This window comes from Cetorhinus maximus, chromosome 4 (genome assembly GCF_964194155.1).
Source record: "Cetorhinus maximus chromosome 4, sCetMax3.hap1.1, whole genome shotgun sequence".
In the NCBI taxonomy this organism is placed as follows: Eukaryota; Metazoa; Chordata; class Chondrichthyes; order Lamniformes; family Cetorhinidae; genus Cetorhinus; species Cetorhinus maximus.
The window spans coordinates 163,301,660-163,317,107 of NC_135882.1; the positions used below are offsets into that span (position 1 = coordinate 163,301,660).

Sequence of the window (15,448 nt, forward strand, 5' to 3'; positions counted from 1 at the left end):
GTGGACTTATCACTTCTGAATTCAGGGCATGAATCTAGAAATAAATACAAGTGGCAAAACTGTTGTGATAGCGCAATCAAGTTTCCCTCGTGGATTTCATCTGCCTGGCACACATCATCAGCTGCGTCATAACAAAATTAAAACCTATGTTTACTTGTAGTGACTTCACTTTGAACACAGGAACAAAAAAAGAGGAGCAGGAGTAGACCTCATGGCCTATCTTGCCTGAAACTCAGTGGGAAACTTTAGGACTTCATTGACTATGATCCGACGGGAATAGTATATAAGTGTTGGAGAGAATTTCCTTCACGTTTTTGTTTGTCTGTAAATCACAATCAATTATATTGAAAATCAGATCTAACAACAACAACAACAACAACTTGTATTTATATAGCTTCTTAAATGTGATAAAACGTCCCAAGGCACTTCACAGGAGCGGTTTAAAGCAAAATTTGTCACAAAGGGCAATATTAGGTGAGATAACCAAATGCTTGGTCAAAAGATAGGTTTTAATTTCAAGAAGGGAAAAAAGGTAGAGAGGCAGAGGCATTTGGGGAGGGGTGGGGTCGGTGTGGGGGATGAGATTCCAGAGCTTAGGGCCTAGAGAGCTGAAGGCACAGCTGTGAATGGTAGAGACATTAAAATTGGTGATGCTCAAGATGCCTGAATTTGAGAATGCAGATATCTGAGAAGGTTGTAGAGTTGAAGGAGATTACAAAGAAAGAGAGGGGACAAGGTCTCAGGGGCAGTGATTTGAAAACTAGGGTGAGAGTTTTAAAATCGAGCCATAGGTTAACCGAGAGGCAATGTAGGTCAGCAAGCACAGGGTAACGTTATTGACAGTGATAATATCTAAATGGAACAACATAATGATACACACAGGTGCTAATGAGGTGTCAGCTGTGGCTCAGTTCATAGCACCCTCGCCTTTGAATCAGAAGGTTGTGGGTTCATGTCCCACTCCTGGAAAACCAAGAACTGTGAATGTACTCGAAAGAGTTACAATCTGTGACTGTTGATAACTCGAAAGAGTTACACACAGATGCTGCACCTGAATGCAATCTCTATTTCAGCACTGTAGGATAATCCACAAACTACAAAGACCTAGTTACTTAGTTATGCAAGTCTACTTTCCAATTGGAATAATCATTGGATTCAGGAACTTCTGGTGTGTACGCTATTAATAGGCCAATTATATACACAATTTATATCAATGCAAAACCAGAACTGTTTCATATTGATACTACTGAAGCGACAACATTCACATTTTGGTAAACGCTATGAGATCATCTTAATGTACAACTGCAAGCTCGCCTCTTGGGAGATCTTTATCCATTATTTTTAACCTTATTAATGTTCATGAGCCTGTGCCCTGTCATTTCTCTACAAACACTGAGATTTAAGTCATCAGGCAAGTTCCAATCAGAGAGGAGCATAGACCGAGTGGTATAACTTTGGTCAGCCTGTTTCTGCATTGTTCTAACTCAAGTACCAACTCAAACTGCCCCCTTATATTTAATATATGTTCCAGTTTCATCCAATGGTGGTAACATTTTAAGATAAGCTTTCCTTTCAGTAGTGGAGTTTTGATTCCATGAGACTGTCTTTTTCCCACAGTACTACAATTCAGAGCAGTTGTTAGGGAGAGTCGCTATGGTTACAGCTGGTGTGAAGAGCCATCTGTCAAGTTGCTTCTTCATGTACACGAAATAAATTCAGTTTTCCACGTACGCGAGAAAACTGCGTCACGTGTGTTACTGGGCATGGACATTGCAGTAAACAAAACATTAGTTTTCTTCAGATTGACCCCAAACACATAATTGCTTCTGTAAAGCAGAACCTTGTAAAATCTCTATAACATCTTTTTCAACTGATGTTTCAGATAGCCAAATGCACAGTGAATTTAAAATCGTCTTTGAATATCTGTATCTTTAAAGAGGTTTTTGTATTTGGGATTAGGAACCAATCAATACACAAAACCTTATGGGAACATCCACACGAAATAAATTGAATGCAGGAACAGATTCTTTAATCTATAGGTGAACTATGATACCTTATCCTAGGTGCTGATCTAATTATATATAGTCAAAGCATTGATATGAAAGATTGAAAAAGATGTGAACTATGATTTATTAAATGACTCTATGCATAGAATATGATTTTTTTTAAATGATTTTTTAATATGATTTTTTGAAGCATAAAGCAGGAGTCAATAAATTAGATTTAAATTATGTCCAGAAAGCGAAATAAAGGTGCAATTAAGGGAGAGATGAAACAGAGAAGCAGGAAAATTAAAAATATATACTTTTAAAAACGTTTTGCAACGTAATTTTTTTCTGAAGGAACGAAGCTCAATTTTAATTTTTAATTGTCAGGCTCAGAGAGGTTGATCATTAATAATCATCACTTACTATGCTATTAAAAACTCTATTACTCCTAAATGCATGGGTCATAACTTCTTCAGATACTTTTAATGCAGAACTATAGTGTAAGTACCCAGGTTCACTCCCTCACAGTGATAACAGTGCCAAGTCTATTATAAGGACTGCAACAGCACACTCTGTGGAGAAGCAAGAGTATCTCTGACAGCAGCTTCCAACTTTTTACAAATGACTGTGAATACCAGAAATTGCAGTCAGATTTATCCAGTAATAAATGTGAACGCCGATAGTCTTGCCAAAATTATTACAGCAAAATCTGAACCTCCGTGTCTTTGACTTTACTTGATTGGCAGCTCTTTAATTCCGAGCTTTTCTGGACTTGAATGCATAATAGGGACTTTCTTAAATATTGTTACTGTTCAATATGTTGAATTCAGTCCTGCTTTGGTTCAGTTTCTGGAATCGATAGTTGGGCCTGAAATTGCTCAGAGCTGCTCCTGCTCCGAGGGGTGTTGCCTCGTTGTAAGAATGGTAGAAACACCAGTTATCTGTGTGACCCTGCCAACAAAGTATTGTCAGCTGAGAAGGAGCAACTGGGAGGAATGTCCTACCTTTGGGTCCAATGAAGTAGGTTGAAAGACCAACTCACCAGTGCCTAAGCATTATGCTGGAAACTCTATGGAAACTCGCCCATAAATAATTCTGATTATTATACTCTGTGAAGGATTAATTCTGAAGATATTTAAATGCTTGAGGACTACTTCAATCTTTGACATTTCTCAAAGGTAGAGTAGAAAAGCGATGAAGTTGTGCTAAACCTTTATAAATCACTGTTTACACCTCAGCTGGAGCATATTAATTTCTGGACACTACACTAAGAAGAAGGATGACAAACTCTCAGCGAGGGTGCAAAGGGACATTAGTAGAACGTTCTCAGGGATGAGGGACTAGAGGTATGTGAACAGATCAGAGTTGGGTTGTACTGAGAAGGTTAAGGGAAGATTTAATACAGGTGTTTAAAATTCTGAATAGTTTTGGCAGGGTAAATTAGGAGAAACTCTTTTCACTGGCAGGACGGGTTGCTAACCAGAGGTCATAGATTTAAGATAATTGGCCAGAGGGGAGATGAGATTTTTTTTATTTGAAACAGCAAATTATGATGACCTGAAATGGATCGGGTGGTGGAAGAAGATTCAATAATAACTTTAAAATGGTTATCTACTTGAAAGGAAATATTCGCAGGGCTATGGGGAAAAAGAAAGGGGAGGTAGAGGAAGAACAGGGAATTATAGACCAGTCAGCCTGATTTAATAGCTGAGCACTTGGAAAACAGTGGCAGAATCAGACAGAGTCAACATGGATTTACGAAAGGGAAGTCATGCTTGACAAATCTACAGGAATTTTTCGAGGATGTAACTAGTAGAGTTGATGAGGCGGAGCCAGTGGATGTGGTTTATTTGGACTTTCAGAAGGCTTTCGACAAAGTCCCACATAAGAGATTAGTGTGTAAAATTAAAGCACATGGGATTGGGGGTAGTGTATTGAGATGGATAGAAAACTGGTTGCGAGACAGGAAACAAAAAGTAGGAATAAACGGGTCTTTTTCTGAATGGCAGGCAGTGACTAGTGGGGTACTGCAGGGATCGGTGCTGGGACCCCAGCTATTCACAATGTATATTAATGATTTAGATGAGGGAGCTAAATGTAATATCTCCAAATTTGCAGATGACACAAAGCTGGGTGGGAGGGTGAGCTGTGAGGAGGATGCAGAGATGCTTCAGGGTGATTTGGACAAACTGAATGAGTGGGCAAATGCATGGCAGATGCAATATAATGTGAATAAATGTGAGGTTATCCACTTTGGTAGCAAAAACAGGAAGGCAGATTATTATCTGAATGGCTATAAATTGAGAGAGGGGAATGTGCAATGAGACCTGGGTGTCCTTGTACACCAGTCGCTGGAGGTAAGCATGCAGGTGCAGCAGGCGGTAAAGAAGGCAAATGGTATGTTGGCCTTCATAGTCAGAGGATTCGAGTACAGGAGCAGGGATGTCTTGCTGCAATTATACAGGGCCTTGGTGAGACCACACTTGGAATATTGTGTGCAGTTTTGGTCTCCTTATCTGAGGAAAGATGTTCTTGCTATAGAGGGAGTGCAGCGAAGGTTTACCCGACTGATTCCTGGGATGGCGGGACTGACATATGAGGGGAGATTGAGTCAGTTAGGATTATATTCGCTGGAGTTCAGAAGAATGAGGGGGGATCTCATAGAAACCTATAAAATTCTAACAGGACTAGACAGCGTAGATGCAGGAAGGATGTTCCTGATGATGGGGGAGTCCAGAACCAGGGTTCACAGTCTGAGGATACGGGGTAGACCATTTAGGACTGAGATGAGGAGAAATTTCTTAACCCAGAGAGTGGTGAGCCTGTGGAATTTGCTACCACAGAGTATAGTTGAGGCCAACACATTGTATGTTTTCAAGGAGGAGTTAGATATAGCTCTTGGGGCGAAAGGGATCAAAGGGTATGGGGAGAAAGTGGGAGCAGGCTATTGAGTTGGATGATCAGCCATGATCATAATGAATGGTGAAGCAGACTCGAAGGGCCTAACGGCCTACTCCTGCTCCTAGCTTCTATGCTTCTACGTTTTCTATGAAAGATCCGAGAGCGGAACTAATTGGATAGCTCTTTTAAATAGCCAGCACAGGCATGATGGACTGACAGAATTATACAACGCAGAAGGAGGCCTAGGTATGAAGACTGTCATACCATTGGGAGAAGCAGTTCTCCCTTGATTTAGCCATTTTCAGGATGCAAGTTGGCTAGTATAAGTGAAGCTGCCAGTGGCACTTGGAATGATTTGGCAACATAGACCTTAAGGACTGTTATGACAATTTTGATCATGGGCCACATGTTGTGCCTGTGAATGAGATTTTTTGTTGGTCACTGTGCAGCATATGACATAGCAAAGTGACATCCTCCTTTGTGAATCACATCCTACTCAATCACTGACAATTATATGTATATTGATCTGTACATGGAGATGCAGGGGTACCAAGAGATGGGCATAGCTTCTTTAATTCTTTGATTTGTCTAAAACCACTCTCTTGCTCCAAAACAGATAAGTAGAGGACTTCCATTGTGCTAGCAACAATGAGATTGGAACAATAACATCACTGACCCAACAGTCGTCATAAAAGGTAACAGAACACTCAAACGACAAAACAAATAAGAAACAGAAAGAATATTAACCAAGTAGTACATTTTCCTTGCAGTTTTCAGCCCAAGCTCTTCAGCAAGCAGACCTTTGCAACCTTGGACGCTTGTTTGTTTAACATACACATGTCAGTGAAGCAGCAGCGGTGTTAAGGACATGGAAACTTCATCAGGGCTCATTAACATAATGCAAATTCTTAACACTAGAACGTTCTGGCACCAGAAGGAAATGTTGGTGGGAAAGGGCATGGGGCACTAAATTGGCAGAGAACCATCCTCATTTGTGCTTGTTTTTACCCCACTCATGGAAAATGGGCTACATAATTATCTTTCATGATGTGGCTAGGGAATGGATGTGTTTACTTATAATTTGCTCCTCAAAATTATAGGGCTTAAAAGTATTTATTGTTGATGTTTACAGATTAAGGATAGAATGAAGACCATCAATTGACATTAATTGTAGTGTAAGTTAACAGATGCGATATGCCAATGTATGACATAGACGATGATGTAGCACTGACACTAGTCAGTCATACATTAGACCCTTGTGAGAGAGGCTGGAATCATGCTGAGCTGCAACATGCCTGCTCTGTAACTTGTTTAGATGTAGTACTAATAGGCAAGTGTTAAGCAGATATCAGAGTATGTCTAAGTCTGCCTAAGAGCCAAGTCTTACACTTAGAGTCCGAGATAGAAGAACACACCTCACAACAATAATTATTCATACATTTTCAGCAATACCTTGTAGGTCCACCAGAGAACTCATCCACACTAGGGGGAATGGTAGCATGGTGGTAAAGTTACTAGACTACTATTCTAGACCTGGACTCATGTTCCAAAGACATGAGTTCAAATCTCACTATTTAAATTCAATTAATTAATAAATCTGGAATGAAATACTAGTCTCATAATAATGATTGTGAAATTACCAGGTTGTCTGGTTCACTAATGCCCTTTGGAGAAAGAAATCTACCATCCTTACCTGGTTTGACCTATATGTGACTCCAGACCCACAGTAATGTGGTTGACTATTAACTGCCCTCTGATATGGCCTAGCAAGGCGTGCAGTTTCATAAATGCTCAGTGATGCTCAGATCCCACAAATGAATATGAAAACGTGTTACAAGCTCATTGACAAATTTTTCTAACCACACAGTTTAAAAATTTCTTTCACTTAATTTGCATTTATATAGCACCTTTGACCTAATAAAATGTCCCAAGCTGTTTCACAAGTGTATTATCAAATAAAATTTGATACCAAGCCTCATGAGGAGTTATTAGGATAGATGAAAGTAAGTTTTAAAGATCACCGTACAAGACGAGCATGTGCCAGAGAGGCTGAGAGGTGGAGGAAAGGAAGCCCAGAGCATATTTCCGAAGGGGCGGCCTCTAATGGTGGAACAGTCAACATCAGGGCTGCGCTATAGGCCAGAATTGGAGGAGCGCAGAATCTTTTTTTCTAATTCGTTCACAGGATGTGGACTTCGCTGGCTAGGTCAGCATTTATGGCCCATCCCTGATTGCCCTTGAGAAGGTGGTGGTGAGCTGCCTTCTAGAACCGCTGGTGTAGCTACACCCACAACGCTGTTAGGGAGGGAATTCCAGGATTTTGACCCAGTGACAGTGAAGGAACAGCGATATTGTTCCAAGTCAGGATGGTGAGTGACTTGGAGGGCAACTTGCAGTTGGTGGCATTCCCATGAATCTGCTGCACTTGTCCTTGGTGGTAGAGGTCACGGGTTTGGAAGGTGCTGTCAAAGAAGCCTTGGTGAGTTACTGCAGTGCATCTTGTAGGTAGTACACACTACTGCCATTGTGCATCGGTAGTGGAAGGAGTGAATGCTAGTGGTGGATGGGGTGCCAATCAAGCAGGCTGATTTGAGTCAAGCTTTGTGTGTTGTTGGAGCTGCGCTCATCCAGGCATGTGGAGAGTATTCCACCACATACTTGACTTGTGCCTTGTACATGGTGGGACCTGTACAAGATGGGAGGCAGGTGACTTATTCGCTGCAGAATTCCCAGCCTCTGACGTGCTCTTGTAGCCACAGTATTTATATTGCTGGTCCAGTTCAGTTTCTAGTCAATGGTAACTCCTCCCAGGATGTTGATAGTGGGGATTGAAATTGACCAGAAACTGAACTGGCTTGATAATTTGCTTCTTCCACATTAGGCACATAGGAGCAGGAGTAGGCCATTCAGCCCATTGAGCCTGTTCCGTCATTCAATATGATTATGGCTGATCATCCACTTCAATGCCTTTTTCCACAATATCCTCATATCCCTTTATGTCATTGGTATTTAGAAATCTGTCACTCTCTGCTTTAAACATACTCAATGACTGAGCTTCCACATCTCTCTGGGGTAGACAATTCCAAAGATTCACAATCCTCCGAGTCAAAACAATTCTCCTCATCTTGGTCCTAAATGGTTTTCCCTTATTTTGATATTGTGTCCCCTGGTTCTAGACTCCCCAACCAGATGAAACGCCTTACCTGCATCTACACAGTCTATCCTTTTAAGTGTTTTGTAGGCTTCAATGAGAAAACCCCTCATTCTTCAAAACTTAACAGAATACAGGCCCAGTTTCCCCAATCTCTCTTCAGAGACAGTGGCAAATCTTCATTGCACTCCCTCTATGGCAATAATATCTTTCCTCAGGTTAGGGGACCAAAACTTCACACAGTACTCCAGGTGTGGTCAAACTAAAATTCTATACAATTGAAGCAAGACTTTGCTGCTCCTATACTCAAATCCTCTTGCAATAAAGGCTAGCATACCATTGGCCTTCGTAATTACTTGCTGCACCTGCATTTCAGTGACTTAATGACATAGACACCTATGTCCCTTTGTACATTTACACTTTCAAACCTCTTACCATTTAAGAAATAGTCTGTACATCTGTTCCTCCTATCAAAGTGGATAACCTCACATTTTTCCATATTATATTCTATCTGCCATGTTCTTGTCCACTCACTAAATCTGTCCAAATCCCCATGAAGCCTCTTTACACCTTCCTCACAACACACATTCCCACCTAGCTTTTTGTCATCTGCAAACTTGGAAGTATTACATTTGGTCCCCACATCCAAATCATTGATATATATTGTGAACAGCTGGGGCCCAAGTACTGATCCTTTCAGTACCCCACTAGTCACAGCCTGCTAACGCGAGAATGACCCGGTTATGCCTACGGTTTTCTGCATGTTAACCAATCCTTAATCCATGCCAGTGTATTACCTCCTATCCCATGTGCTTTAATTTTACTAACCAACCTCCTGTGGCAGACTTTATCAAAAGCCTTCTAAAAATCCAAATATACTACATCCCTTTATCAATTCTGTCCATAACATCCTCAAAAAACTCCAATAGGTTCATCAAACATGATCTTTCTTTTATAAATCCATGCTGACTATGCCCAATCAGATCATTATTGTCCAAGTATCTATTTATCACATCCTTTAGAATATATTCTAGCATTTTCCCTACTATGGATTTAAGACCAACAGGTCTGTAGTTCCCGGTTTTTTCTCTCCCTCCCTTCTTAAATAGTGTGGTGACATTCACTACCTTCCAATCTGCAGGAACCGTTCCAGAATCTATTGAATTTTGGAAGGTAATCACCAATGCATCCAGGATCTCCATAGTTATCTCTTTCAACACTCTGGGATGTAGAATATCAGGTCCCGGCATTTATCAGCCTTCAGTTTCAATTTCTCCAATACAACCTTTTGGTAATACTAATTTCCTTCAATTCTTCATTCTCCCTAGTCCCTTAGATCTCTAATTCTGGGTGATTTCTTGCATCTTATTAGGGAAGACAGACACAAGATAATCATTTAGCTTTTCTACCATTTCTGTATTCCCCATTATAGATTCTCCTGACTCTGCCTGTAATAGACCCATATTTGTCTTAGCCAAATGTTTCCTTTTCACGTACCTATAGAATCTTTTACAGGCTGTTTTTATGTTTTTTGCTAGTTTACATTCATATTCTATTTTTTAAAAATCAATTTTTTGGTCCTCCTTTGCTATATTCTAAAATCTTCAGGTTTACTTCTATTTCTGGCAACTTTATAGGCCTTTTCTTTTAACCTTATACAGTCCTTAACTTCCTTTGTTAGCCATGGTTGACTGAATTTTCTCGTTGGGTTTTTGTGCCTTGAAGCAGTGTATAATTGCTGTAAACGATGTAATAATTCTTTAAAGGGTATCCATTGCTCATGTACCATCATACCTTTTAATGTATTTTCCCAATCCACCTCAGTCAATTTGCCCCTCGTACCTCCATAATTTCCTTTGCTCAAATTTAACACCCTGGCTTCAGAGTATGGTAGGTCAGCTCAGCCCAGTAGAATGTACATCCTCACTTTCAAACAGAATGTAAAATTCTATCATATTATGGTCACTCATCTCCAAGTGTTCTTTTACAACAAGATTATTAATTAGCCCCTTTTTGTGACATAATCTAAACAGACCTAAAATACTGTTACTCAACATACTACTCTAGAAAACCATCCCTAACACACTCCAGAAACTCGTCCTCCACAGCATTAGTGCTCATTAGGTTTACCCAGCCTATATACAGATAGAGTCTGCATATTTTTCTGGTCCTGTTAAGCTGTAACCCATCCATCTTGTACAGGTCCCACTTGTCCCAGAACTGGTCCCTCCTACAATTCTCCAGCCACGTGTTCAATCACTCCTATTCCTATGCTCACCAGCATGTGGCACTGGGATTATTGCTCTTGAGGTCCTGTTTATTAATTTCCTGCCTAACTCCAATCTGCTTTCAGGACCTCATCCCTCTTCCTATCTATGTCATTGGTACCAATGTGGACCACGACCTCTGGCTGTTCATCCTGCCCCAGAAGGATGTCCTGCAGTCGTTCCGTGACATCATTGAAGCTGGCACCAGGGAGGCAACACACCATCCAGGAGTCACATTTACTGCCACAGAAACAACCTATCGAATCCCCTGTAACTATTGCTTTTTCACTTTTCTTCCATCACTCCTGTGCAGCTGAGCCACCCATGGTGCCATGGACTTTGCTCTCGCTGCACTCCGGAGGAACCATCTCTCTCACTAGTATCCAAAATCGAAAACTGATTAGCAAGCAAGATAGACTCAGGGAACTCCTGCCTGCTTCTCTTAGACTGCCTGACAGTCACCCATTCCCTCTCTGCCTGCATGCTCCTAACCTACAGCGTGACCACCTCCATAAACTATCCATGTAGTTCTCAGCCTCACGGATGCATGACAGTGACTCGACACTGCTCAAGTTCCAAAACCCGGACCTCAAGCTCCTGCAGCAGGTGACATTTCCTGCAGATGTGTTCGTCTAGGTTACAATATGCCCATGACTTCCCACATACTGCAGGATGTACATTCTACTGGGCCGAGCTGACCTACCATACTGTAGCTTTAAAAATTATTTATTACTATTAGAATAAATAACCAGTTACTCACCAATCAACTTCCTCCCCCTACACCAGGGTAAAAGCCAGCTACTAGAGGCTGAATAAAGATAGAAAAGGAAAGGAGCACCTTTCACCAAACTCCCACTTTACACTCCCTGCACTCAAAGCAGCACTCAGTGCAGATGAAGCAGCACTGAGGGAGGAAACCCTTTCGAGTTATCAACAGATCGCATGTAACTCTTTCGAGTACATTCACAGTTCTTGGTTTCCAGGAGTGGGACATGAACCCACAACCTTCTGATTCAAAGGCGAGGGTGCTATGAACTGAGCCACAGCTGACACCTCAAACCTTTCAAATGCTTCTAATCAATGAGTGATCAACACTCGTTTCAAGAAATACAATAACTCGACATTCCCTGACCGGGAATCGAACCCGGGCCGCGGCGGTGAGAGCGCCGAATCCTAACCACTAGACCATCAGGGAACTGAGGGAGGAAACTCTTTCGAGTTATCAACAGTCACAGATTGCAACTCTTTCGAGTACAATCACAGTTCTTGGTTTCCAGGAGTGGGACATGAACCCACAACCCTCTGATTCAAAGGCGAGGGTGCTATGAACTGAGCCACAGCTGACAAGCAGCACTGAATTCCTATTTTTCTTCGATTCAAGCTTCTGAAAACCAGTTTAAGCTAGCTACCTAATTAACTAGCTACAGCTGCTCAGTGCTTGTATACCTGTTTTAAGACTGGAATAAAATTAGAGTAATTTTTAGTTAATTGCTAAATTAAAATTAACCCTTAAAACTCCCCTACTCATCAGCTCTCAGTGCAACTGATCCAATTAGCTGCCATAATTCCAGCTGTAACAAAAACCGCTCTCCATACTGTAAACTTTGACTGAGCAGTCAAATCATTCAACTGGAGACAGTTACTGAGGCTCAATGCTTTAGTTATCACTTTGTACATGTCCCTTAATAACATTCTCGGAGGAGCTGGTCATTTTGGCCCTGATCTTCTGCCTCCAACATCTAACCACCACCCCCCCCACCCCCCAAGAAGTCCCCATGTAAGGACTGCACAGGAATTGCCCAGGAAGTTTAAACTGCATGGACAAGAACCCTGCACTATCACATACTCCAATTTAAATAGGAGACTTCAGGTGGTTCCGACTCTTTTAGAATAGTTATACAAGAAAAGTTAGAAAGATTAAAAGCGTTTGTAACCCCTGGGTAACTATAGTACTGACCCTCCCTGACATCCAACTACCATCCCCAACCCCCACCCCTGCCCATTTGTCATCTCCCTGGCTTTTCAAAGTGACATTTAAACAAGTGACTTTAAAATTACCTGTTTTATAGCAGCTAGCGCCGTAAAAAGGGGGCCTGGCTGCTGCTGCCTTGCACTGAAGGCCTCGGGAGCCAGTTACATTGCACATTTCTCACCAGGCCCAGGTTGGAAGGTCAGGCGAGAAATATGCAGCTCCTGACTAAAAGGTAGGGAAAAAAAGGAGCAGATGAGGGGCCAAATGAGTAGTTGGTCAATTTTTTGGCCAGCAAAGTAACTGCTGCATTAGCAGCCGAGAAGTTAAAATATGCATCTTCTCTGAAATTAAGGGTGGTTATGTGGTATATAGCAACGTATACTCCCAACTACATCCTGATACTCCTTGGAAGTTCTGGCCCCAAATCTTCTTGAATGGGCAGCACTATTAACCTGTCAATGATCTCAGTTGAGAGTCCTACAAAGGTGGTTGCGGAATTCTAAAACAAAGTTCGTTTTACCTCTGCTGACCTATCAGCTACACATGCCTGATTTTACTGTTCATGTCACTGGGAATGAAGCTGAAACAGACATTTCCAGCCTTCTAACAAACTTACTTAACAGACAAAAAGCTAAGTTAGTATAAAGAAAGAATATGACAGTATCAGACCTCTTTAATGAGCATTTGTTTCTCTTTCGAGTATCAGCATAGAATAATTTTAATCCATGAAATGTTTCTCATTTCCGTCTTGTACAATGCAAACGGAGATAAATGTCTGTTTTTCTGATTGATTAACCCGGTTTTATTTCAATAAAATAAAAGGCAAAATGATGCCCCCTATTGGCCAAGGAGGGTTAAATAAGAATTAGAGTAGCTACATATAAATGAACTGAATAAGCTACTCTGACCACTTCAGGTATAAATTCAAAAATAGTCATAGTACATGGTGGAAATGGCAGAATAAACAGTAGTACCCTATCAGTAGATTTCAAAGATAGTCCAATTAATCTTACAATTTTAAGGTGAACAGTGCTCACATAGCTGTGATTCATGAGGGATTGTTGTAACATGTGGCACAAATTCAAAGTGACCAATAACCAAACTATTTATTTAGTCTATTTGCTGATGACTCTCATGGCCCACTCCTAGGATAACATGTGGATGACCATGAACCACTTTGCAATAGCATGCCTATACAAAGATGTTAGTACTTGTCCAGCCAGGCAAAAGCATTAAACTGCACCCACCATCATTATAAGTGACCGCACATTTTAGGCTATGGACAGCTTCACTGATCTGGATAGAGCTGTGAGGGGCCAAATGAGTAATTGGTCAACTTTTTTTTGGCCAGTGAAGTAACATATGCTGCTGTATTAGCAATCGAGAAGTGAAAATACGCATATTTTCTGAAATTAAAGATTGGGTATGTGGTACATAGCAACATATACTCCCAACTACATCCTGATCTTACAAAGCTTATCAATATTGCTACGAATGCTGGACTTTAAGATGGTTATGTTTTAAACTGCCCCCTTTAATTCAAGGTAAAATTGATTAGTTTGGAGAGGGGTGTTGACTGCTTACAAAATCTGCCCAGAAACAAGTCCATGTGACCTCATACTAAATCTGCCTGGAGACAAACCCATGTGACTTGATAGTTATGGAGACAAACTCAAATTGAAACTTATTGAAAGTAAGATGCAAATTTTAACACCTGAACACAAAGGAGGAAGCAGCTGGTCCTGCTGCATACAGACTCTCATAGTCAGTAAGACTGAGATCTGGAGACAAAGACCCACAACAGGCATTGCTATGCGCAGCAGAAAAGGACTTTTTAGGTTAACCACCAGAGTGCCAGTGAGGACAGATTCCCAGTTCATAAAAACAAGGCTTGTGGAGGGTGAAAGACCAAGGAGTTGCCAGAGGGTGCCTGGCTACTGGATTATGCTCAGAAGACTGAGTGAAGGGACTTTGTTTCAAAGGAAAAACACTGCAACCTACCAGCTCACATGGAGGCAAGCACTGAAATTTGGTTCAGCACGCTTCAATGACAGCTATGCCAAACCTGTAATATCCAATGTGTCCAGAGGAAGTGTAGCTGCAGAGTTCCCCCAGTCACCAACAACGACAATATGGACTGCCAGTTCTGTGGATGTCTATACCAATCTCACATTGGACTCTACAGTCATTAGAGGACCCACAAAAGACAATGAAGTTACTTACAGCTTGGACATACTTGAATAATGAGGAGTCTACCATCACCTTTCCATTGGTAAGACATCAGAAAAACACTGCATGGAGGTTTGGGGCAATGACATATACCTCAAACAAAAGCAAAAATAGCTGGAAAAACTCAGCAGGTCTGACAGAACCTGCGGAGAGGAATACAGTTAACGTTTCGAGTCCGAATGGCTTCATCAGAACTAAAGAAAAATAGAAATGAGGTGTTTGAGGGGGGTGGGACAGGTAGAGCTGGATAGAGGGCCATACATTCAGCTTTGCCACCTTCCAATGATATATTTATTGTTGTGCAAACAAGAAAAAAAAATCCTTTAAAAGGATGAACTTAAGACTGAGTAAAACATCAATGATCTTTAAATAAAGTCAGCTTCATTGTATAGTAAAATATTTTATACATTTTGTAAAAAAAAAATCATTTTTATACAATCTCCATAGGTTATTTTTCAATAAATACACAATCTCACACACATATAACAAGAAAGATGTACAATTTGTCTACAATGCATCAGGTTCTTGGAATATTGGCCTGGTCTGAAAAGGCACTATCCTGCAGGAAGATCTTTGGGGAGCAGCAACAAGAAACCAATCGATTACTGGGGTCCACAAATGTGAAAGCAGCGTCATTTATAAACTCGGATGCATCACAGAACTGAACGGTATTTGCATGCAAACATAATCCAGACTGCACAGGCAGACTCAGGGTACGGATACACTCTCACACGGACGGCCAGGCGGACCTGGTCCCCTCGACAGCAAATTATTTCCTCACAGAATGGAGACCTAAAATGGAAAAGGGGAGAAAAAGTAAAACAGGAGTTGTCAGCTAGAGATCAGAGGTACTCTTGAGTCAGAGGATCGTGGGCTCAAGACCCACGCCAGAGACTTGAGCACAAAATCTAGACTGGCGCTAGTTACATAATTAATAACA

General features: G+C 41.2%; 1 protein-coding gene and 1 non-coding gene across 6 annotated transcripts in view; both read right to left on the reverse strand.

Moving 5' to 3' along the window:
• Nucleotides 1-11,430: 11,430 nt before the first annotated feature.
• Nucleotides 11,431-11,502, reverse strand: trnae-cuc (transfer RNA glutamic acid (anticodon CUC)). Its single transcript has one exon. It is a non-coding gene; the product is annotated as a tRNA-Glu (tRNA).
• A 3,354-nt stretch (nucleotides 11,503-14,856) lies between these two features.
• cep76 (centrosomal protein 76) overlaps nucleotides 14,857-15,448 on the reverse strand; it is a 42,755-nt gene continuing 42,163 nt past the window's right edge. For all 5 annotated transcript variants that reach the window (XM_078541069.1, XM_078541070.1, XM_078541071.1 and 2 more), the window contains one exon: nucleotides 14,857-15,300. In XM_078541069.1, coding sequence (XP_078397195.1) covers nucleotides 15,162-15,300 — 139 coding nt within the window. In that variant the 3' untranslated portion in view covers nucleotides 14,857-15,161. The remainder of the gene's footprint in view (nucleotides 15,301-15,448) is intronic.